The sequence below is a fragment of the Alligator sinensis genome, unplaced genomic scaffold, assembly GCF_000455745.1.
Source record: "Alligator sinensis unplaced genomic scaffold, ASM45574v1 scaffold802_1, whole genome shotgun sequence".
Taxonomy (NCBI): Eukaryota; Metazoa; Chordata; order Crocodylia; family Alligatoridae; genus Alligator; species Alligator sinensis.
This window is the reverse complement of record NW_005841918.1, coordinates 2,653,893-2,680,014: the sequence shown is the minus strand read 5'-3', so window position 1 is coordinate 2,680,014 and position 26,122 is coordinate 2,653,893. Positions and strand designations below refer to the sequence as shown.

The window sequence follows — 26,122 nt, the reverse complement described above, 5'->3', positions numbered from 1 at the left end:
TGAGCCTAATTTGCACAAAATGAACTCCTTCAGCTCTCCTATGAAATATGAATTTTCGTTTCCACCTAGGAGAAATTTTACAATCTTTCCATTCTCTTATGCCTCAGGAAGGGTGTGTGCAAATAAATATATATTTTTTTGAAAATATCTAGTTGTCTAACTTCTGCCATGAGTTCTGATTCCTTTAAATGATGTGTGATATGAAGTGAGATTAATTGAATGTGAGATTACAGACCTGACACAGTATATAAAGAACCGGGCCACAAAACACAGAGAGAGAAGCTTAGTGGCGAAATGGAGAGATAGACAAAAAGAATAAGGGAGATTAAACAGGAAAACAGTGCTTAATGTCAGGCTTTGGACTAATAACTGAAATAAACTTAATATTCATTCAATTTAATTATAATGAATGCTGGCAGTTAATTGGATTGATAGCCAACTGAATTGGTAACTAAAAGAAATTCGAAAAAAAAATCTTTCCCCCAAATGTAGCAATCTGTTTATCTGAAACAGTTTGCTAGTAGGAGGCAGTTGCGGGGAGGGGAAAGGAAGCTGGAAAGGGAAGAAGAAAGATTCTCCAGACAAAAATGAAATTAAGCTACTGGTAGTAATTAAAGAATAACAGACATACTGGTGCGCAATAATGAAAATCAAATTACTGCAGGATTTTTAAGTTATGTATTTGTAGGCACACTCTAGAAGGTACTCTACTATAAAACACATCACAATCTTGTCCAACATCTTTGCCAATGTACGTAAAGCTTGGATTATGCTGAAACTACTGACATGCTGGAAGAAGAGTGCAGTGCACTGCGGTTTTGGATTTTTACAAAAAGCTGCTGTTAAAATTAAAATCTATAATGCGACCGGAATATTTAGTTGGAAATTGATTATAGCTCTACTACAATTTTTTTGAAAGAGTCCTTACCTCAAAAGTCCACTCCTCTTCTTCATCCCCATCCAATAACATTTTTGTCTCCTTGTACACCTTTCCTACTTCCAGCTTCAATGGGGATGCATTAAACTCAATCCTTTGCAGATTAAAGCCTAGACCAATGCCTATAGCCTTTATAAAGCTTTCTTTCAGTGCCTGAAATATAGAATGACATTAGTTTAATTCATATGTGTTGCTTTTAATGTCTGAAAATGTGATGCACTAAATATAAATGTATGTTTTGATCAGACACTGGCTCATATGAATATTATGATGTTAAAAATAAGGGTTAGTCTACATTTACATTAGTCTAATTACTAACAGCAGAATCCATCTCATCACACATTCCTCCCTTTCCCCCAACCCCACGCCCCTCAATTACCAAGGACAGTGGATAACCTGATGCTGTAATGCATACTTCATTATAAACCAACATCATACAATTAAGAAATAAAGAGCCAGATTGTGGACTTTCCTGGATGAACGAGGAATCTTTTTGTCCCATCTTAGTGTCAAAGCACCTGATATAATTCTTCCTTAGAATTCCAAGTGGAATAGTGACCCTTTGGCATGACTAAAGGCACCCTAAGGCAGCAAGAAGGGATCCAAACATAGCCACTCAGATATTCAAATCATAATTTTTACATCATGACATTAAGAAAACATGGTATCAAAGAAACATTTAATAGTTATTCCTTGTGTTCTTAAAAGAAATACCAAAATATATATAATACCCAGTGCCTATAAAACATATCCAGCTGCATCCATTCATTGTTCATGGACTCAATTACACCCCACTCAGCATCTGTAAACTGGCGCTTCATAATGCGAAAGAAATCTGGAACTGAACCACTACCTGTAAATTAGAAAAGATATTTAAAAAAGATATTTAGTAGAGCAATAATTATAAGCAAATGAGTTGCCTCAAGTTACCACTCCAAGAAACAATGGATCAATCTCAGTCTGAATTTCTGAATTCAACCTGTTCTAAAATCTCAAAACTAAATAAGATGGTAAATGCAGCTGTTGTTCATACAATCAAATGTACATGCAACATGTTAAAAATGTAGAGATGATAATAAAAGTCTACTATGACAAATAACGTACTACATGTAAAGCAAATGAATAAAACAAGTCCTCTCACAGCTAAAGTACCATCATAAGAAGATGAATATTGAGGGATGCTATAACACCCTGCAGCTTTTTCAGTATCCTTCAGAATGACTATATCTAATCACTGACCAGTGGGGGGGGCTGTGAGCTTCAGCATCCTACCTCCAGACTGCTGACACCTAAGAGAAAGAGCCTCAGAGTGGACGCTGCATCCTGACCAGATGTACTTCGACTGTGATGACAGCCCTAGGATTGGTAGATGTAGAATTGTTTGTATTGTTGCTTTTTGTTTTCATTCTGTATCAATAAACTTGCTTATTATCAACTGGCAGGTGTTGTGCTCGGTCTGAGGTTTGTGCTCACCCAGAACAAAAGTATAAGGGCTGGGTTCCCAAAATCCAGTGTCAACAGTGGTCACAACCTTCTAGCAACAGAGCACATAGTCCAGAGGGAAAAGGTCTTGAAGAAACAACTTAACTTTGGGATAGGGCCAGAGAGATACAGGACTACAACAAGTGGTGCAAAAGGGAAGCAAGTACATCAAGCATGGGGAATAAGCATGATAAGCCGGAAGCTGCATCCTACAAAAAGAATTTTGATCTGACTGGCATCACCAAAACCTGGTGGGATAGGTTTTATGACTGGAATGTCAACATCAAGGAATGTCAACATCTCTGTTTTGGAAGGACATAGTTGGTAGAAAGGGTAACAGTCTTGCCTGTATGTCAAACACAGACATGCTTGTCCCCCGGTTCAAGAGGAAGAGGACAGCAAGGAGAATGCATCCTGGTAATGATGAAAAGTGAAAAATGCAGCAATGATATAATGATTGGGATTTATTATATGTTATCAAATTAGGAAGAGGGGGTGGATGATGCACTCTTCAAACAGGTGACAAATCTATCCAAAAGCTACAGAATGGTACTGCTGGAAGACTTAAATTTTCCTGACATCTGCTGGAAGAACAATGCAGACAAACATAAATGTTGAGCTGGTTCCTAACTTGTGTTAAGGACACCTTTGTTCCAGAAGGTGGACAATACAACTAAAGGGTCATCCATCTTGGATCTTATCCTGACCAACAGGGAAGAACTGATGGAGGAGGTGAAGGTGATGGGCAACTTGGGAGAACACAATTATGGTATGATAGAATTCCAGATCTAGAGCTAGGAAAAGGATGAGGTCAGAAAAAATAGGATGCTAGATTTCAAAAAGTCAGATTTCATCTAACTCAACTATAATAATAGCAGAAGATACTAGAGATACTATATTGATTAATGGCACTTCTATGATACTGCAAGTGTGATTCTGGAAGCTGTGGACAGCTTTGTATGCTTCACTACACACCCAAAGCATAGATCATTAATCTGCATAACTATGCAATCTATCTGTTAAATCTTATAACTCAGTAAATTCCTCTTGCAGAAACAACCTGTTTTCTTGAGCAGGGATAATCCAATTCTAGATACAGAAAAAGCCCTACATTTTGAAAGTATTTTGACAGATTGAGTTGTATATTCTTGTATAAAGCTTTTGCTTTAAAACTTGTAGTGACAATTGGAAATGTTAGGGTGTTTTTCAGCATCTCTTCACTCATCATGGCCTAACAAGCAGACATCTTAACAGTAGGTCTTAGAAAATCTGGGTTTTATTTCCGTCTGTCACCAACCTCTAGATGACACTGGACAAATAATTTCCCTTCTATCTACCCAATTTCCCATCGGCAAAATGGAGATAATTATACTGAACTCCACTGTGAAGTGCACTTTTCTTACAAAGATATCTAAACTCTATAAGTGTTATTAATTGATATGCCTAAAGTAGACCCCCTATACTCTACCACAGTCAGATTTCTTAGAAAGTTTTCCTCTCTCTTTCAGTAAAGAATCAGAGTATCAAATGCAAAATGCTTCACATAACAGTAATATTTTGTAAGATGGAAAGTTACCCACTAAGTTGAAGAATAGATTATAACAAAGCAAAATATCTTTCAAGTTGGGAAACTTGATGAAAGATAGCAATGACCAACTAATGCACTGATCCAGAACAAGCCAGTGACATAAATCCTTCTGCACTCATAAGGAAGATAGTGTTACATTTGGAGTGCTAGTGCTAGGTGCACATGTTAGTGGATGTTTGAAGTAGATGAGAGCTACCTTGATAAAAACATTTTTTTCATTTTAAATAGTTGATAAACTCTTTTAAGAAAAGACTCTGATTAGCCGCCCTTCCCTCTACTCAACTCATACAATCCCTTTCACAATTTGATGACTACACTAGTATGTGTTCCAGAGACATCACGGTCAGCTTTGCTTGTAGTATTCCAGTGCCTCCTTCATTACCACCTAGGACTTTTAACCACTCATGTCTGACATTCCCCATCTCACTACCAATACTTCTCCCATCCAGACTTCAAGTTCTTCCTACGCTCACACTCCTGATCCCAGTTTTTTCTTTATGTGCCCTGTTACACTCCCCTGAAATACTCTTTAATTCATATCTTCCAGTTTTCTTACTTCCCTTTCTACTGCAAAGCCAATCAACTCTTTTCTCTACAAACCTCAGGTACTACTACTTTCTTCATGATCTCCTTCTCCTCATGCCCCTGTCTTGCTTTGTTTCGCCCCTTATATTTAACCTAAGCCCTCTGATGATTTCTGCCCAGAGTGCTCCATACTTTAGATCCTGCTCCTGGCTACATGTTTGTTCCTGTCAAATTTTTCAGTCCCATACAAGGACTGAGATCAGAACAAGATGAAACACAGCAATTATTCCTCTTAAAAAATATCACAGAATCATAGAATATGAGGGTTGGAGGTATGGCAGAATGCCATCTGTTCCTCCCCAAAGTCTGCTCTCAGGTGAATGCCTAATCTGACAATTTGGCTACCATAGTCACTGCAGAGGGCAGACACCTCTGGACCCCTGGGCTTCAGGTAACCCTGAATTGTAACCTCAACTGGATACATTCCTGAACGAGGGGGAAACCTGCTCCCTCTGCCTATGTGAGTGGCCTCACACACCTGAGTCGGGGCTTAAACTCCCTATTGTTCTAAGCGATGTCACCATGACTGGGAGGGGGCTAGAGACCCTGCTAGTCTACCCAGCAACCAGTGATGCATTTCAAATTGGTTGGCTGGCAGCCAACAATTGCTGGCCTTCATTGGATCAGGTAAATGAGGTCATAAGGTCTATATAAGTTAAGAACTGCCCAGAAGGCAAGGCAGCAGCCATGATGAGAACTCTCAGAGAAGCTGGACCACCTGAAACTCACGCTCTCCTATGAAACTCATGGTGAATGACCTGCTTGTCTCCGCAGGGAATCTCCACCTGCCTCTGGATGATACTTGTGAGTAAGCTACCTGAGATCTAACTAGATATATAGCTTGTAGTAATTCAGATGCATGATCAAAAGCTACCATGCCACAGTTTGCTCTAAGTTATTTCTCTGGTATTGCTCTACCCTGTACCCTATTCCAAACCTACTCCTTGTTACCAATAAAGTTCTCCTCTGTACCTAGCATGGGAGACTTATTGGGAGAGGGTCTAAATTATGCCTTGGGGTCCCCTTGTTCAGCTAAATAAGGGAGACCACTATTTCTGCTTCAGACTGAGGGAAGCACCCCAAGTTCTTGCAGTAGGTCATGTACCCTCAAGGACTACTAGGCCTGTGTTTCCCAGGGGGGACAGGTCCAAGATCAATCCAGACCCTGGGTGGTGGTGGTGGCATTACCCCCAGGCTTGTGGGTATGCTCTAGGAAGGGGGTGGGTTGGCTGAACATAAGGCGCCCCCAAGGAGGCACTTGGTGCCTGGAAGGTGGTCGGGTGCAGTGAGGTGGGTGGGTCAATGCAGGAGCACCCCTTACCGGCCCGTCACAGCAGGGACCTCAGGAGGTCATCTAGTCCAATCCCTTCAAAGCAGGATCATTCCCAACTTTTTTTTTTTTTTTGGGGGGGGGGGGGTGGAATTGCTGTCTTTATCTCCTCCCAATATAAAACCAAAGCTATAATTTAAGGAAACTTAACAACATGAGAATAATTTTCAAAACAAAACCATGATTAGTATGGTCATGTTAATATTCATATAAAGCTATTTCCCACATTCAAAAAAGTTTGGATTACTGACCAAATATGCAGGTACCTACAAATTCTCTGCTAACGTTTTGAATTATTATACTTACACATTTACTGAATTTGTAAGCCTGTCTTTACAATTTTATCTTCTCCCATTTAACATTGTAAGATGGCAGTTTAACATTGTATTTACTCAAATTTAAGACAGCCCTGAATTCAGATGACACCCCAATAATTAGATTTTATATGTAAAAATGTATAAATTTGCTATAATATTCCAGGTATAGAATCTAATTATTGGAAGGCTATCTTAAATTAGTTCCGCCCCCCACCCCACACACACTGTTACAGCAGGGAAAGCAGTGGCTGGGGGGGGGGTCAGGTGACTGGGGTGGAGGGGGAGGGGGCAGGCAGGCCCCTTTGCCCTCTGCCCCCCAACTTCCTTCCCTCTGAAGCCTTCCTGCCCCACCACATGCCTCCACCCCACCTCTGCCCCATGCCCTCTACTCACCCCCCACAATGTCTGCCCCTTCCCCCCACTGCCCCTCACTGCACTCACTCCTCCGTCTCTGCCCCTCCCCTCTGCTCCCCAGAGTCTCTACTGCTCCCTGCCCCCTTACCCTGAGACGTTGCTGGGGCTCTGTTCCTTGATGGGCCACAGAGCACAGCGTGTGAAAGCAAACCCCTTGCTAGGCCATGCAGTAGCAGTGGCACTGCTGGTGACTACTTGGGCAGGGGACAGAGTTTCCCCTGTGCTATATGCCTGGAAGCAAACCCAGTCCCAACTGGAGCTGAGCTGTCCCTGACAGTAAAGCGGGGAAGGGAGCAGGGTAGGAGCAGAAACTGTAGAGGGCAAGTGAAGGAGGAAAGGGGCAGGAGACTGCTGTCTGACTCTGGCCCCAACCTAGGCTCAGAGCCAGAATCGGAGCTGTAGTAGTCACCTGCCCTTCCTCCCTGGCTCCACCTTGTACATTAATCTAAGATGAGGGGCTTCCCCCATCAATGCTGACTGGGGGAAAATCCCTCATCCTAGGTTTGAGTAAATATAGCACATATTGTAAGTCAATGAAGGTTACGCTTAAACTATGTGGGACAGAAAGCAACTTAGTAACTTTAGCAGATTCCATATAGCAAAAATGCATGTGTTTTAATTATACCAAGGCAATTTGTTCTTGGAACCAGCAAAGACAAGTAAGGACCTGTTAAAAAAAAATGAAATGCATCTGTGCTACTGTATGACATGTGTGTTAGAAAAGGGAGAATAAATTCAGTTCCAAGATGAATCCCTTGAAACCATTACTTTTTTTAATAGGATGCCTTCATTTAAATAAGTAGGCTTCTTTAAAGAGGGTTAATATTTTGATTTTAAAATCAGAGCAAGGTTAATGAATATGAACACTTAATAACATGGTAAAATGAGAATTTTAACCTTGTACACTTAATTTATAAAATTCATAATTTTTCCCAAAATATACTCGCAGTGCAATTTTTAAAAGATGTCTTTGAGATTTAACGTTGTACAATTCATAGGATATAGGTTAACACTTGCTTTCTATATTAGATCAGCATTAGAGGTACTAGTACAGATAAGATAATGGTGCCCTTCACTGAATGAATATGTTTTCATTCTTATTAAAAAAAAAAAAAAAAAAAAAACATTACAACCACTTTATCATAGGCTCCTAACATTTTATGTCTTTGTGATGCTATGTTTTCTGAATGTAAAATCTAAATTGTGTGAATTGCACTCTTAATCCTGAAAATAACAGGGTAATCAAAACAAGTCAGAAAGTAATTTTTTCACCATCTAAATTCAATACAGTTAACCAAAACATTACGATGCCCTCCCCCCACCCTTTGACAGGCCACCTTAATATTTTCAGACAAGACATAATTAATTTGAACTGTTCTATATTAATTTATACTAAATTTAGACTTCTATAGAAGTCCATCTGGAAAAGGAGACAGGATGGAGAAGAATGGTCAGGGACACTGGAAGCCACCTTTTTTTGCAGGTATGCCACAAATTAGTCCTGCACCCTCCTGAAGTGCCACGCCAATCCTCCTCCCCTGCCCAGCCTGCTGTTCTGCTTTTTCTTCCCCCATTCCTGTACTCCCCGTCTGATCTTCAGCTCCGCTTTCTGCTTCCTGCCCTATTGCCTTTGTACTGCCTGTCTCCTCCCTGGTCTGCCTTTTGCCACATACAGAGGTTGCCTGTGTCATGTGTGCTGCAAGTTGGCCACTCCTGGTCTAGGAAAAACACTTGAGAACTGAAGGACAACTTGGTTCAAGGATTCTGGCTTTATCTAGCACTAATCCTGCTGGAATGTTTTTTTTACAAGAAACCTCAAAAGCATGAGGTGATCCAAGAACTACAGGAGACACTTTATCTCAAAAAAGAGTAAGGAGTTTTTGGGGAGTGGGAGACTGTTGGCAAGTCTATGCTACAAAGGCTTTTCTGGAATAGCTAGAGTTGCAAAACAATAGTGGAGGCACAACACTTACTGGCTAAAGTTCATAAACTAGTGTAAGTTGCATCTGTTTTTTAAACCACTGAAACTTTCAAGGCGGCCTGGGGCCCAGAGACCTACTAAGGCTGTCTGAAGAAATTACACCTTCCTTAGGGTACCATTAGAGGATGGCAAGTGTTTCAGTAAGAAGGACAAACTAGACTGATTTAATGTTTAATTTAATGATTGAATGATTTGTTCCTGTGCTAGAACTAACACTACTTTTATTTTCAGGAGACTGTTTTGACAGTGTAAAAATCACTGGTTGCAAACCCACAGAGGGAAAAAACTTGATGGGTAAAATGGATGACACATGGAATATTTTAAGTCCAGAAGCAGAATTGCAGTATGTGTCTCTGAAACAGATAAAAGAACGCAACTTAAGAACTGAGAAATCAGAAAGACCAGGAAAGGGACAGAGATCCAGCATGCCCTGCCACACAAGGGTATTGATTTAGCTTTTATTCTCAGCCAATTCAACTTTTGTGAAGCATACAGAACTTTACAGCAAAAGACTGTTTTCCCCATGCACTATTTTTAATAAAATAAGAAAGAAGTTAAAACTTTTCAGACTTTCCACAAGTTGTTAATGTAACTCTACTTCTACCACGGAGTTTCAAAGACACTATATATGAGGCGTCTGTATGTATTAGCTGAGTTGGTTTGCTTCCCTTCGTACAACAGCAAAAAAAGGAATTCTCTCTCCTGACAACAGAATAGTTTATTTACAATAGCTACATGCTACACACACCTGCCCCCCCAAAAAATCAGCCCCTCCAAAATTGGGGTGCATGTTTTAAGCAGGGAAGTTGGTTTTCTTTGCCAGACTAGTAGTACAGAGAATTAAAAAACATGAAGACACTGTGCTGCAAAATGGATGCCAGCTTCTCCCTCAGCCAGCAAGCAAAAATCAGCTACAGTCCAGTGTTAACCCTTTCACAGCTGCTCTCAAATTGGCACACTGGCCCCAAACTGCTGCTAATTTGAGTGCTTTCTGGCAGAAAGAAGCACCAGCCATTTTTCAACAACCTCTCCATGAAAAAAAACAGCTCTAGGTCATGACCCTGGAAAATCTTTTCTACGTTCTGCCTTCTAGAAACAAGCTGAACGTCTTATTTGCAGGTGAGTACTATGCAAATGTGCGTGCTATAATGCACAGGTAAATTCCTAGAAATAGTATATCTACACAGTAAATTTCAAACAAGATTTCTGGTTGCATATTATTTCTTGTGCATGAGGAAAACACCTTCCACAGCTCTAAATAAATGAGACACAAAGACCATTTATTTGTTTAGGCTGCATCAACGTTGATACCATGCTTGCCGAAAACAGGGTCGAGAAGATGACTGTTGAAACTCCCAGTTGCAGATGCGTGTGTATTTGCCCCCTAACATCTATGTAAAGCATACATAAATGGCTGTCCAACAGTTCTGTAACTGCTGCAGCAAAACACTGCTCCTCTTTGTCCTGTTTCTTGGGTAAAAAGTACTGGGGTCACCTCAGCAAAAAGCTTTTCAATGACAGATTTCACTACCTCTGTAGCAAAGCTGGACCAGTGCTTAGCCACCCTCATAGACAATTCTTCTCAATAAGTCACCTAAATCCCCTTCATTCAATGTATGCTGGTTATTTCTTGACTTATCCCCTGCAGACACAGAAAATACTCTATCAATTCTTTCTACCTGTATTGTATTTCATGACTGTTATCAAAACATCCAATTTGTAGGCTTCCCTAGTCTTTTCTTCTTTAAACTAAATAAACTCAGGTCTTCCAAGCTTTTCTTATATGCCACATTCTCTAGACTTATCATTTTTGTTGCTCACTTCTGGATTTTTCCACATTTTTTCTTGAAATGCGATTCCTCAAACTGGATGCAGGACTTCAAGTGAGGTGAATAGTGGAAAAAAACTTTTCCCATGACTCGTGTATGACCTTCCTGGTAATACACCTCAATTTGTTATTAGATTTCTTAGTGTAACCGCGGGGTCCTGCAGGAGGGCCGTGATCTCCTTACAGCCCCCTCACCGTGCCATCAGCGCAAGGGCACCCTCAAATTCTCGCCCGCCACGTCTTTGATGGTTAGATAAAGTTGGGAGGCTGCCTTACGACTCCCTGGGCACAGATAGCTGGGACCTCTGTCCCCGTGTGTTCCCGGACCCCCTGGGGGGCCTCCCGGTATGGTGGGTGCTCCCCAGGCACCCTAGCCTTATGAGCTACGCGTGGCTCCTACCAACCCCTAATACCATGCCCCAAGCCTCGCTGATGGGATAGACGCTAGTATGTCTCTTTATATGTACACGGCCCGTCTCTCGGGCCTCCTCTATGTTCTCTCACCCCGCGCTCTGGGGCATCCTCTTCTGGGCTACCCTTTCTTGGGCTCTCTGAGCCCACTCGGGCCTCCCTGTAACGTTGCCCCTCTCTGGGGCCTTCTCTGTAGTGTCACCCGAACTCAGGCTTCTAAAATACAGCCCCCCACCGTCTGGGGCTCTCTGTGCCCACTCTGGGGACTTCTCGGCAACGCCCCCCTGACTCTCGGGCCCACCGCGCTGCTACCCCCTTCTCCCAGGGCTCCCCGCGCCACTACCCCCTCTCACCAGGGCAACCGCAGCACTCCACCCTGCTCCGGGGTTTTCCGCAGCACTAGCCCTGTTTCAGAGGCTCACCGCGCCCACACTGGGCTTCCTAATAATATGGCCCCCTCTCTCTGGGGCTTGCTGTGCCCCTACTGGGCTTCCTAATAATGTGGCCCCCTCTCTCTGGGGCTTGCTGTGCCCCTACTGGGCTTCCTAATAATGTGGCCCCCTCTCTCTGGGGCTTGCTGTGCCCCTACTGGGCTTCCTAATAATGTGGCCCCCTCTCTCTGGGGCTTGCTGTGCCCCTACTGGGCTTCCTAATAATGTGCCCCCTTCTCTGGGGCTCGTCATGCCCGCACTGGGCGTCTCAAAGCGGCCCCTCTCTGGGGCTGGAGTCTACGTACCCTGCACACAACCCGGGGTCTGTTCCCCGCCCGCAACCCACTGGTTGCGCTCATCACCGCAAGCTGCGCCTTCACTGGCGCCGGGGTTCCCATACCACTGGGGTTCCCCCTGAGAAACCTGCGCCCTCACTGGCGCTAGGGCCCCACCCTCTGTGGGTCCCTATGAGGCCTCCTCCAACCCCTAATAGCCTCGCCCAAACCACCGGTGTAATATCTAAGCCGAACATAAACTCAAGCCTCCTGGCTATAACTCAAACATAAGGCACTGGGCCATAACAACATAAGCCTCCTGGCTGTAATTCAATATCATTGCTCCAGCCTCTGGAGCTCTCTCTCGAGCTATACTTGCTGTTAAGCTTTGCCTCCCATCTTAACTGCAGGAGCTCCTGCCCCTCTGGCTGCTGGCAGGGCACTGCCAGCCTGGCCTTGGCTCTAGGCTTTGAGGGCCAGGCCCTGCCCCCTTCTGGCCAGCTGACTCACATTAGTTGCCCTGGCAACCCGCAGATGTGCTCGTTATGTTCTGCCAGGGCTCTCTCTCCCTGGCAGTTTCTACTCCCTAGAAGCAGGCACTGAGGTGCCCTGCGACACTTAGCAACTAGATAGTTGACTCATTTAACTTCTAATCCCTTGTACTTTGCATGTTTTTTACAGTACTACGACCAAGCCAGGCATTCAACATTTTGTATTTATCCATTTGACTGCTCATACTATATTTACCTGAATCTAAGATGACCCTGAATTTATGACGACCCTCCAAATAATAAGATACTATACATGGAAAATGTATACATTTATTATAATTTTCCATGTGTAGAATGTAATTATTGGAGCACTGTCATAAATCCCTCCCTCCCTACTACTTCAGGCAGTGAGGGGGGCAGCAATGGGGCAGGTGATAGAAAGACGGACAAACAGGGGAAGCAGTGAGAGGGCACATGGTAAGGCAGGTAGTGGGGGGGACAATACTGGGGAAGGCAGTGGAGGAAGCAGTAGGTGACAAGTGGTAGGGGTCAGGCAGTATGAAAGGCATGCAATTTATCTCCTTCTGCCTTCCTCCCGCTCTACGTACCCTGCTTTGTGCCTAACCCCCACAGCCTCAGGCCCCCACCCTACTTCCCCTCTCAGTGCTGGTTCTGGCTCCCAAAGCCTTGAATCCCTGCTCCCTCCTCCCCCTGAAGTCTGTACCCCACAGCCTGCCCCTCCACCCCACTCTTACCTTTGCTCCAGCTCTGGCAGGTTCTGTCCCCGCTGCAGCCTGGGGGGTACTGAGTACGGTTCCAGCCCAGTCCTGTAGCAGCAGTGTGGAGCCAGCACTGCTGCTACAGGGCTGTGCTGTGTTCTGTGCTCCAAGGCTGCAGCAAGGAAAGGTAAGGGGCGAGAACGGCAGGGGGGTGGGAAGAAGGGGGAAGGAATAGTAGCACAGGAGGGATGGAGGGGGAGACTGGGTGTGGTGGAAGCCTGAGGCTCTAGGAAAGAAGCAGCAAGGTGGGGCAGGCGGCAGCTGGAGGGTGGGGTTAGGGCCAAAATTGGAACCGCAGCAGTTGCTTGCCCCTTCCACCTCATCCTTGATTGCAAGATGAGGGGTTCTCCCCCCACCATGTTAAATAAAAAGTCAATAAGCCATTGTCTTTTAATCAAGTAAATATGGGACCATCTTGTGTATTTCACATCTTGTTTCCAGTTTATCAAGACAACACTGATATTAATCTGATCTTCTATAAAAGGTCTACTACTTCACCCAGCATAGCTTTATTCAGAAGTGCAATATATATATATATTTTTTTTTTAATTTTTTTTCCCAATTCTTTCCACTAACTCATTAATGGATATATCAACAGTATTGAACCCAAAGAAGATTTGTTAGGTAAACAACTTGATACCTCCTTCAGTTGAAATTGAGCTGTTAATGACTACTCTTTGAAGCCATTATATGAGCAATGAAGCATCCATCTTATGATAGTTTCTTCCAGAACGTATTTCCTTAGTTTCCATATGAAAATGTCAATGGCAAGTGCTGACAGCCTTATTATAGTCAAAGCACATCACATGTTTTCACAAACCTTCACTTTTATGTTTAGGCAAAAATCACCACTCATTTCTTCACATTCCAGTGAACTGGCTTCTATTTACCCAAGATCTGAGCACATGTGTATATTCAGTAGTTTCTTTTCCATTTCAAAATAAAATATTTTAGCTTTTCAAATGAATTCTGGCTGCACTGGGCACTCCTGTATGTATGTATGCATGTGAACGTTTGGTATATAAATATTTTAAAAGTGTATAAGAAATCAGGACTAAACAGAAGCGTTCTCCCAAAACCAGAGGAATTTAATTCCAAAACCTATTTCCTATGATACAGAGTACTGTGACACAAGCAATCTATTATTAAACAAAAACCAGATTGATTTGGAGTAACAAATATGTTATTAGTACAGATCAAGTAGATGGAAACACCCTTGATAATTTTTAAGTCTTAAGTGGATATGTTGAAGAAAGCTTAGGTTGGGAAATACTACATCCTCACATCTAAGACTGTAGACTTAAAATGATCCTATCAAGCTGAACATTACAAAGATCTGCTTAGCGTTCTCTCACTTCTATAGCTCTATCACTATTGCAGTTCTACAGCTATATCACTTCGTCACCATTGGGCATATCTACTTGTGACGCTATTTCACTGAAGTGTGTTGCCTCTCTCTCTTGCCACCAATCACCATGTCCACCAGGGCCCCCAGATTCTGTGATGGGCCACATTCCTAGCAATGCCCAACATCCAGTTGTCCACTAGTAGTCCAGTACACCGGATCTAGAATGTGGGCCATATGTTTGACACTCCTGTTCTAGATAATCTGTTCTAGGGCTTAACAACCCCATAGTTAAAAAGTTCTTCCTATCCGATCTGTATTTTTGTAGCATTTCTGAGCCCTGTGCCTTGTAAGTACAGAGAATAGTCAATCCACTATCCTCGTTATAACCATCCTTCATATGTTTGAAGAGTTATCACATCTCCCCTCATCTTTCTACTAAACACTCCTAGTTCTTCCAACCTTTTCTTGTAAATCAGGTTTCCTAGATGTTTAATCACTTTTGTTGTACAGTAGCCTCTTCCCAATTTGTCCACATCTTTTTTGAGGCCTCACCAGTGTTCAGTAGAAAGGAAGAATCTTTTCCCTTAACTTGCTTAAAATAACCCTGTTAATATATTCCAGTATTTTCGGCTTTTTTGCAACAAAATACTGTTGACTTTTATTCCACCCACCATCTACTACAATCCTCAGGTTGTTTTCCAAAGTACTGTATCCTATCCACTCATTCCCTAATGTGTTGATAATTCTATTCTAAGTATAGTACTTTGTACTTGTCCTTACTACATTTCATTCAACTTATTTCTAAATACTTTTCTAATTTACCAAGGACATTTTACATTTTAATTCTATCCTCCAAGGAAACCAGTACCCCACTCAGCTTGGTGTCAACTGCAAATTTACTAAGTGTGCACTCAACTGCAGCATACAAGCATTTAAATGAAGATATTAAATAACAGTGGATCCAGGACAGGCTGTTGGGGAACTTCATTTGACACCTCCTCCCAGTATGACATTTAGCCTTTGATGCCTACTGTCTGAGCATGATGATCCACCCTGTTGTACTCCAGTATTACATAGCACTTCAATCTAGATTGTATTTTTTTTTTACTCTAATAAGAATATCATGGGAGACAGTGTTGAAATGTTTCATAAAGTTAAGGGATAGCACATCCATTGCTTTCCCTCAATCCACAAAGACCACCTTGTCACAGAAGGAAAGCAGACTGATCAAGCATGACTTGCTCTCGACAAATCTATGTTGGCCTAGGGAGGTCATTGTAGCCAGTGGGACTGCTCACGCTAGGTTTCAAGTTTAGGATGGTTGCTTTCTCATGGTCTAAGGATAATTCAAAAACACTGAAGATGTCATACTTAAATACCAAATGAAGGAATGTCCGCTGTAATGACAACTTCAACTTGAAAACTAAAATTACATCACTAATAGTCCCTACCCTTTTTGTCAGATATATTTCACAGACATTAGGCGCTGGAAGAGACCTCATGAGATCGAGTCCATCCCCGCTGCCATAGGCAGGAAGTCAGTTGGGATCATGTGACCCCAGCAGAAATACATCTACGTTTTTTAAAAGAGTCCAGAGTAGATGATTGTACCACTGCTGGGAGTTTGTTCCAGACCCTGGACACTCGCACTGTGAAGAACTTTTTTATGTCTAGTCTAAATCGGCCTTCCTGAAGTTTATGGCTCTTAGACCTTGTTATCCCCTGGGGAGCTGTGGTGAACAGCTGTTCTCCCAGGTCCTGATGCACCCCTCTTATATAATTTTATGCTGCCACCAAGTCCCCCCTGAGCCTTCTCTTCTCCAGACTGAAGAGTCCCAAGTCCCTCAGCCTCTCCTCATATGGCCTTCCCTCCAGGCCGTGGATCACATGAGTGGCTCTCCTCTGGACTCTCTCAAGCTTCTCCACATCCTTCCTGAAGTGGGGGGCCCAATACCAAACACAGTACTCCAGCTGCAATCTCATCAGGGCAGAGGTAAGCAGGAGGATGACTTTCCTGATTTTGATTGAGATGCATCGGTGGATGCACACCAGAGTTTGGTTTGCTTTACTAGCCACATCATTGCATTGGTGGCTCATATTCATCTTGCGGTCAATCAAGACCCCCAACTCCCTTTTGGCCATGGTGCTAGCGAGTGCAGCACTGCTGAGTCTGTAAGTATGTTGAGGCTTCTTCCTACTGAGGGAGAAGCAGCATCTCACACTTCTCTACATTGAAGGCCCTCAGGTTTTGGTCAGCCCACCTTGCAAGCGTGTCTAAATTGGCCTGTATCCCAGCCTATTCTGCGGTGTGACTGCTTTCTCCCCTAATTTGGTATCATCCGCAAACTTGGCCATTTTGCATCTGACTCCTGAATCCAGATCATTAATGAAGATGTTAAAGAGTACCAGCCCAAGTGAGTAGTAGCAGTTGTTCATGAATCAAAGGAATAGAAAACAGAGGCAAAACAAATAAACAAAAACCCAGGGATTATTACACTCACACTCTTTGCATTGATCCTTGCTTCTTTCCAAACCTCTATTTTTTCACAGACCAGTATACAAGTCCCACCTATATTTGTACTTGCCATTTAAATACATTGGAAGCATACACCCTGACTTTAAAAAAAACCTGAAATTTAGTACCATAAGTGGAGTTATGTACCATCAGAACTCAAATGCTGGTAGTGAGGATACATGTGTAGATATTACTGGTCACAGAAATTCGTGACGACCCAATGTTTTTTGCTGAAGACAAAAGTTCATAACAGAAAAATGCTGGTACAAACTCCTTTCAGGTGTCATCTATTTAAGAAAATGTATAATTAAAGAAAATTAATCTTTTGTGCTTCTGAAATCAGAGAGAGCTTGTTCATTGCAAATATAATTTTTTTTCTTGCCAAAGTTAGCAAATGATCCTGAATAGCTGATTAACCCCTTGTACAATGCTATATTAGGTCTTCTAAATACTGGCTTTACCTCAGTATTTAAAGAGTTTTCTATTCCCTCATACAAATCCTAGCAGATATCCAGTTTGTACTTTTTTTTCATTTAACCTTTTAAAACACAAGTTCAGTTTCTAATCTAATCACTCATTTCTCCAACAAACTGTGGTGTGAACTCATATAAAAATGTGCTAGAACACTGACCAAAGCAGGCCACACTGAAGGCAGACCTCACAAGCCATGAGGCTCAGACTGAAAGTTGTCTGTAATTAGGCTTTACAGAACCCTGTCAAAGCTGACTGATAAAGATGATTGTTAAGGATGGTGCCAGAGAGTCCAGTACACGTGATAGTGACAGGGGGTGGGGCACAGGGTAATTTAATAGAAATGTTAATGTTTCCTGTATACATGTCTGATGTATACAGAATTGTTTTGATCCATGCATAGGAACAGGACTTGAAACTTTAGGAACCTTGCATCAGGCCTAGGAGACACAACATGCAAGCTGTGTCTGTGTCTTATAAGCATCTAGTGCTAGCATTCTTGCAAACCTTTGGACAAGCATGTTAATGAGTTGGTACTTTATACATAATGAACATGTCCATGCTTTTGCCCGTAAACTATGCCTGCAGTCATTCTTTGCATAAAGTTGGGGTCTGCAAGGGAACCCACACTGCCCAGCAGCAGCAGCAGCAGACAACACCCTGATAGCACTCACACAGAGAACTACACTGATCAAGAGAATAGAGGACACCTCATCCTCAGGAAATAATTTTCCTTTGCCTACTTTTTATGAATATATATACATATTCTTCTTTCACAGAGAATTCATTTTTTTTTGCCTATGAACAAACTAACATATTCATTTTTTTTTGTTACATACAAATAACAGAGGTGGTTATATTTCTGTGGAAGTGCATTTCAATCTTCTGAGGACTCCAAACTCTAAAAACCCCTATTACTGCTCTTATTATTACAAAGCTTGACAGCCTCATCCAAAATCATAAAGCTTAACTTTTGCCTAGCTGAATCAACTTTACCGAAAGGGACAATTTCACCAAGGAATCCTGATTAGATTCAGTTGGTATATATAGCAGCTTCTCTTTATGACTTCATCCATGAAAGGGATAGAAAGCAGTTAGAAGGATTTAATCAAGCGGTTAGTACTAAAAACCAGACTAAAGATTATATGCAAGTTATAAAAAAAAATAAATCCACAAGCCTTAAATTACTGGTTCTGGCCAAGAGAGTGAATTCACTGCACGTATCAGTGAGCTGCATTTTTGTTGCAAATGCATCAAGGCAGATAAATGGATATTTTGTTTGAGTCTGCAAAATTGATGGGAAGGATTTAGTACTACTGTGCCCTCAGCTCAAGAAGTCCTCTGACACCTGGAAGTACCTGACAGAGGGAGAGCTCTATTTGCTTTTTAAGCAGCCCTGTCTGACTGCTTTTCCTCAAGAAGTAGGCAAGTGGAGAAGGCAGCTACAGATAGGGTGTTGAGTGAGCCTTTTTTAGAAGCAGGAGTAAGTAGAATGCCCCAAATAGTCCACCGTGCATTAAGATTTTTAGCCAGAGATGTAAATTAAACCAGGGGTGTTGCATTTTTAACCTGGCTTTTACTTTTCTATTTAAAGTGATTATCCAAGTGAATAAAAGGCACATTTTAGTTTAGCGCACCCCTTTTCTTTTTGAGACTGCTCCTCCCTCACAAAAAAGATTACAATATTTGCCTCTCTCTTCATTAGTCAGACTGAAAAAGTTACACTTGATAACAAACAATGCCAGTACAAGCTGCTATGATGCAAGTGTTACTTGAGTAGCAAAACTACTGCAATTTAACTCCATTTCATTCAGGTCAAAGTTAGGACAATTTAGCTAACTGTTATCGCTACAGGATCATCCATATTCTTAACATTACATTTAGATTATAAAAGGTAATGTATGTTCCTGAGCAGCAGCTCCCTCACCCTTTTTAACAGTAAAAGGTTTGCCTATACCATACATAAAATTTAAACCTAATTTCTCTCACAAATATCAATCTTTAACTTGTACATAAAAGGTAAGAAGTAGTTTCAAGGGAGCTCTGGTTTTCCTTTTATATTAGTATGGGCCCAGAGTTTGTACAGAAGTATTGCAGTTTCAGCTAGAAAATTCATAGTTTTATTCTCTTAAGATTTGCCCAAGTCACTTAAATAGCCTGTGGCAGAGTAAGAAACAGACTCTGTGCTCTGTTTGCCAACAATCAAAAAACAAAAACATAAAAGTCATGCTGTATGTATATTAATGCAGAATTCAAAACACAAGGCAAGGAAAATTAAATCAACTATATAAAATAGAAGCAAAAATAGAATTAAAAAATGCAGGAAAAGATCATGAGAGTGTGTTAAAGAGAGGATGTTAAAAATCAATAAGGAAAAATATCTAAACAGACTCAGTAAGAGTCATACTTTTGAGATGCAAGACAAAACAGCTACACAGAACCATTGGGGCTACTGAAAATATTTGTTGTTGACAGACTCCGATAATATTAGTGAAAGCCTGAAAGAATTCTGTGTTTTGGTATTCACAAGAGAAGCTGGAGGTTTTATCCTTGAGACTGGGATATATTTTCATGGGAGATGGGGTTGGAAATGAAATGTTAAAAGTGAGAGAGAGAGAGAGAGAGAGAGAGAGAAAAATCTGACAGCAAATCAGGCTCTGAAGAATGACCTCACAAGATTCTCAAGGCAATAGCAAAATGAATAAGAAAACTTTTGACAGATTTTTATGGTAGTTGGCTTTAAAAAATGGAAGTACAGGACTGGACCACTTTCGCATCACTAAAATACTTGTCTTTTAGATTCTTATTTCATTCTAGAAACCTTGAATTTAGTTATGGCAAGAACTAACACCTGACAGCAAGCAATAAGGACAATTGAAGTCATAAATATAATTTAGTAAAAGAATCCGCTATCTTTCCTAAAGAAAAAATTGTTAATAAGAAATTTATTTTTTCTTTTACTCTTAAGAATTTTACAACTTGGTTTACTGATGTTTGTAAATGTTCCTTGGAACAGACTGAAAGATAAATGTCTTTTCCAACTCATTTCTACTAATCTGACCAAGAAAATATTTTGCCTGCTTTTCCAGCCAATCAAAAAGGCTCCACTTTGTTGCTGAAATTAAGTGTTCTTGAAAAAAGATAATTATGTAACTTCTGCAGTAAAACTTAGTAAGTGAAGCTCATATGTTTACTTCTTGGTGTGCCCAAAAGAAATACTGCACATTGGCAGACATGTGAGGACCACCCCCCCTCCCTACAGTAATACAAATGCAAATCAAGAGTGGTTATTTGAAATACAAATGTAAAACTGGCATAAATGCAAGAAGAATTTCTTTAGAATGTATAAGATATTGCTTATCTTACCTGTTAAGGTATATGACACCATGAAAAAGATGGCCTGCAAGAAATGCTTTATTTCTGCCTTATTTTGGATTCTTTAGTATTTTAAAGCCAAAAATAAAAATTCTGTGTTTTATATTATAAATTATGGTCCTGTCTACTCTTTGAAGGCTGGGGGCAAAAAAAAGCATTACAGAAAAGGCCAAAGTGAAAGCTGGGGAATTAACAAGGCAGGGGAAAGATTCAAATCAGACTATTTAAACCTGGCTGGTTTTAATAGCCTTGTCCTTCACTGGGTAACATTTTACAAATCATTATTAGAGATTGAATACCATAAAAAATGCTTTGCATTTTCTCTCAAGTAAACCAGGGCAAACCAGAGTTGACATTACAGGGTTGTCTGTAGCAGTGGCTCTCAACCTTTTTGGACCCCAGGTACTGCTCACCCCCTAACTCCCTTGGGCCAATAACTTCTGTGAACTGAGAGGCACCCCATTTCCAAAACTTACTAATTACAGTGCTTACCTCTCCTCCCACAAGGGTGGGTAGTGATGGTGGGGAGAGAGGAGAAGCTGGACAGGGACAAGCATACGCTTAACTCCTCAAACAGGGCCCAGACGGTGAGAAGGAAGAATGAGGACCAGTTGGGCAGGGGGCCTCTCACAGCACCCCAGGGTGCCACTACACCCTTGTTGAGAATTATTGGTCTTATGGTTTAAAAAATAAACAGTACAGAGAGACAGACAAACCTGTTCAGTTCTTACTCCTGGATCTTCTCTAGGTAATATGTAGAATATGTTCTCTTGAATATGAGTGAAAGAATAAAACAAACTGTCAAACCAATTGGTTGTGAGGGAAAAATAAAAGACAACAAAAAGACACTTGTATAAAACTTGATACTCATGTGAATGAAGGTTGTAGTGCACTATTCACAGCACAAAGTCACCAGTTTCAATACTGGTGCCAGCTTTAGCCATTTTCCAGGGGCGTGGACTAAGCTACACAAGTGGGCCTGAAGCAGAAGACTGCAAAGCCTCTTTTTTAATGACTGCGGAAGGAACCTTTACAGACAACCTAATTAGCTTGGTCAGCAAAGTGAAGAAAGCAGTTAACATATCCAGTTAAACCAGTAATGACATTAAATTAAACAAAGCAAAAGGCCAGGAAGGAAACATTTAACAAGGTTTAACAATAGGTAATCCAAACACAGTACAGGTATATCACAGCTTTAGTTTACAACTGCTAGCAGTAGTCAGTGATGCAGCCAAATGTATCAGACAGTTTTGTTAAAACATACATTTGTTCTAAGGTTCTTAGCTAAGCTGTAAAAACCAAAAGCCTTATCAGTGAAAACCATAAACCAAAGTGAAAAGAAAACAGAATAAATGCAAGCTGCATTCCAAGATGGTGAAGGAAGGAGATAAGAAATGCATCCTTCCAGAACCATACTTTTTACAAGGACATAAATCCTAATTGGCATGTTCCAAATCCATAGAAAAACTGGCTCAGCTCATTTTCCAAAGTCTCAGTCTCTGGTACCCATTATACATTTATGCCACAATTAACATGTTAATTGCATCATAAAAAGCAAGGGTGTTGCACATTTACCCAGTTTAAGGTGCCATAAAATAGCAAACCAGCCATATAAAGGTTCCAAATATAATGTACTTTAAATTGTCCACACACCAGGGCTGTTGGTGGCAGATGCCCAACAATCAGCTGATTGTCAAAATCAGCCCTGGACATACTCAGGTCTCCAACCAGTGGTGCTGACAATCTTGTCAACACCAACCTGGGGCTGCCCCAGATTTCCAACCAGCCCCAGGGCTGACACCAACAATCAAGTGAAGGCCTCACAAAGAGTTTCATCCATTGGGAACCTCTGGCTCCTCTTGCCCAGAAGTCCAACCAGAGTTGCTGGATGTAGGGTTTACACTCCCTCAGGAGTGAGCCTTTGAACTTGACCTGGAATTGTCCAGGGCAGAAGCTGACAATCAGCTGATTAGCAGGAGAGCCCAGGGTCCTGAACTGGACCATGGCAATCATAATATTCGAGCCTTCAGCTCCCCACTATACAGCACTTGCACAGCCCATGCCTGCAGCCCCGCACATCTGGCCTTCAACTTGCCAATGCAGGAAGATCCCAGGATCTACAATGGCAAGTAAAAAGTGCACAATTAGATCTGATCCCAAAAATCACACCCCCTGCCATGTATGTGTTCAGATCAGATCCCATGGTGCCATTAAATGAACGCATGCCAGGGCCCTCAGTAAAACAAAAATGTAAATAAACCAATCTGAGATTTTTTATTAGAATAAGCTATAGATAAATATAGAGTATAAACTGGATGGAAAAGTTGAATTCAGCAAATTCAAGACTGCTACCTGCCTTCCCCAGTCTCCCAAGCTGATATAGGTGAGAATCTATATTGCGCTATTGCGGATAGCCAGACAGACACTAGGATAAATGTTTATTCTTTTATTTCAGGGTGTAAATAATGAAAGATTGGCCTCCTTCCTTTTTCGTCAGTAGCCAAACAGTTTGATGTAACCTAGGTAGAAGGGAGAACAAGCAGCAGCACCACAGATGGTTGCTGTGTGGTAGGAAGTTGTTTATACTACTCTCCTACTTTTTGTGGTATAGCACAAGTGAGACCACAGGGTTGCTACCTGAGCATGGGCCCCACTGGGAAGTCAATAATTTGACTTGGGTGATGATAACTACCCTCCCTACTAGATGAAATGAAGGACCATCAAGAAGAGTCATCATTACAAGGTATGGTGACTATTTTAACTGAGTCTCTAAGCTTGCAAAAGAGGTCCTGATTCTAGATGGGTTGTAATCTTGTCCCTGTAAAGTCAAGTAATCACAGGTTTGTAGTAATACCTAAACCGGGGTGGGCAAAATATGGCCCGAGGGCCGGATCTGGCCCGCGAGGCCATTCTATCCGGCCTGCGGGGCCCCTAAAGAATTTGGAAAATTAATATTTCTCTGCCCTTGGTTCCTGTCAAAAATGACAGGAACCAAGGGCAGTAAGACCCAGAGGAATCCCAGTGGGCTCCAACAACAGCAGGGCCCACCTGGCCCAGGCAGTGCTTGCAGCCCGCATGGGGCTGCCTGTGCCCCCTCCGGACAGCCCTGAGTGGGCTGCGAGCATCTGCAGCACGGGGCACTGGCCATGGGGCAGGGGAGGGGCCGCTTCCCCACCATGCTCAGCTTTTCCCTGGGCTCCTTTCCTGCACGGAGAAAAGGAGCCCCTTGCCTGCCTCATGGCCAGTGCCCTGCGCTGCCTGTGCCTGCTCCAGACAGCCCTGCGTGGGCTGCGAGCGCCTGCAACGTGGGACGCTGGCCATGGGGCAGGTGAGGGGCCAATTTTCCCCACGCTCAGCACAAGCTTCTTCCCTGCTGGCGAGCAGGGGTTCGGGGCTGTGCACTGCCCCCAGCCTGTACCATGGGGCTGGGGGGCACTGGGTGTGAGTGGGCGAGGAGCCAGTGGGAGTACAGAGCCTGCACCCATGTCTCGGGGCCAGTGCCAGTGGGGCCCAGAGCAGGGTGGCAGGAGCATGGGGTCCCAGCTGGCAGGAGCTCTATGGAGCCGGGACAGCTCCCTCCTCCCTACTGGCACAGCCCAGCCCGGCTCCACAGACCCCTGCCGGCCTGTGCCACGCTCTGGGCCCCACCTGTGCTGGCCCTGGGACATTGGTCCCAAGAGGTTGGTCCCAAGATGGTGACCAGGGGGTGGGGCACCTGTCAAGGGGCAGGGCTACCCATGCAGCCCTTGACAGCCTGCCAAAATTGGGTAAGCAGCTCTCCGCTCAAAATAATTGTCCGCCCCTGACCTAAACCATGACTGAGATTTTTATTATGTAATGTATGTTACCTCAAGAACAGCAAGTTAAGGTTTGATTCATAAAGATCACATAACATAACCCCACAATAATACTGTCATTGCTGTAAGCCCCAAGAAATTTAAATAACAACAGGAAGAAAATGATCTATGCCAGATCATTCAAAATTGGACAAAATTATTTCCTACAATCTGCTTTAACAGCTATCATCTGACTACATACTTTTGGTCAGTATTTCCCTTAACAGTAGGTTTAAGTTTAAAAAACCAACCAGGAGATTTGAAACTAATATTAAAAAATCTGAGTCACTTAACTCTTGAAAATAAAAGTCTTAAAACTGAGATGTACAATATAATCTCCTTAAGACATCCACAACCAGGACGGGTAGCGTTTAAATCATGAAAAAGGGACTAAACATTTTCCAAATACCATCAAATTCAATATTAAAGGTGCTGCATAAGCCAATTCAAATGCATCTGATAACAAGTACAGGAAAGGACAGCTGTTAGCTGTTCAGACCTCATTAGACTAATTTTTTCTTTAGGTTACCAGAGATATGATTCCCCCAAAACAGGTAATGAAACTATGGATCAATGTCTGTCAACCAATTATTGTAGAATTTTATGTTTATATTTAGGATTAGGATTTAGGAAAATAGTAAGCAAACCGTTAAGATGCACTGGATCAAACAACAATAAATCAATGTTAATTAAGCAAACCTGCATTAAATGTGAAGGAACATTAAATTATAATGAACTCAACAGACCCACACACAAAATTACACTGGCACACTGACAGGTTTGACCCAAGTGTTGCTCAGCCTAAGACTGAAGAGAGGTCACAAGCAATTAACCTGACAATGCCATATCTCAGTCATTAGCTGATTCACTGAAATGTGGTATATCGTCTCCAGCAGGAGTACACTTGTGTGTAATTAATTCTTGGCGTGTTAAGTTTAAAAAATGGCAGATGCTCCATAATTTCAATAGTAGTCTCATTTACTACTTGTAGGTTCCTGCTGTCCCAAACATCATACCATAATATAAACTTGCTAGTGGGAAGCTCATCAACTGAGGAGTGCACTGGTATGATTTACTAGTGTGATTTCATAGATTTCATAGACATTAGGGCTGGAAGGGACCTCGGAAGATCATCGAGTCCAGCCCCCTGCCCAAAGGGCAGGAAGTCAGCTGGGGTCATAGGATCCCAGCAAGATAAGCATCCAGTTTCATCTTGAAAGTGTTCAATGAAGGCGCTTGAACCACCTCCGGTGGCAGGCTGTTCCAGACCTTGGGGGCTCGGACAGTAAAGAAGTTCTTCCTTATGTCCAGCCTGAAATGATCTTGAAGTAGAGTTTGTGACCATTCGACCTCGCCATCCCTTGGGGCGCTCTGGTGAACAAACGTTCCCCCAGATACTGGTGGTCACCCCTGATAAACTTGTAGGTGGCCATCAGATCACCCCTGAGCCTACGCTTTTTCAGGCTAAAGAGCCCCAGGGCTCTCAGCCTGTCATCGTAGGGTCTGCTTCCCTGACCTCTGATCATGCGCGTGGCTCTTCTCTGGACTCTCTCAAGCTTCTCCACATCCTTTTTGAATTGTGGAGCCCAAAACTGGACACAGTACTCCAGCTGCGGCCTCACTAAGGCCGAGTACAGGGGGAGAATGACGTCCCGGGATTTGCTTGAGAAGCATCTATGGATGAAAGCCAGCGTTTTGGTCGCTTTACTAGCCGCCGCATCGCACTGC

At 42.5% G+C, this 26,122-nt stretch overlaps 1 protein-coding gene across 2 annotated transcripts in view; it reads right to left on the bottom strand.

Moving 5' to 3' along the window:
• AASDHPPT (aminoadipate-semialdehyde dehydrogenase-phosphopantetheinyl transferase) overlaps nt 1–26,122 on the bottom strand; it is a 76,985-nt gene that overhangs the window by 31,734 nt on the left and 19,129 nt on the right. For both annotated transcript variants that reach the window (XM_025198251.1, XM_025198250.1), the window contains 2 exons: nt 1,669–1,790; nt 929–1,090 (listed from right to left, as the gene is read on the bottom strand). In XM_025198251.1, coding sequence (XP_025054036.1) covers nt 929–1,090; nt 1,669–1,790 — 284 coding nt within the window. The remainder of the gene's footprint in view (nt 1–928; nt 1,091–1,668; nt 1,791–26,122) is intronic.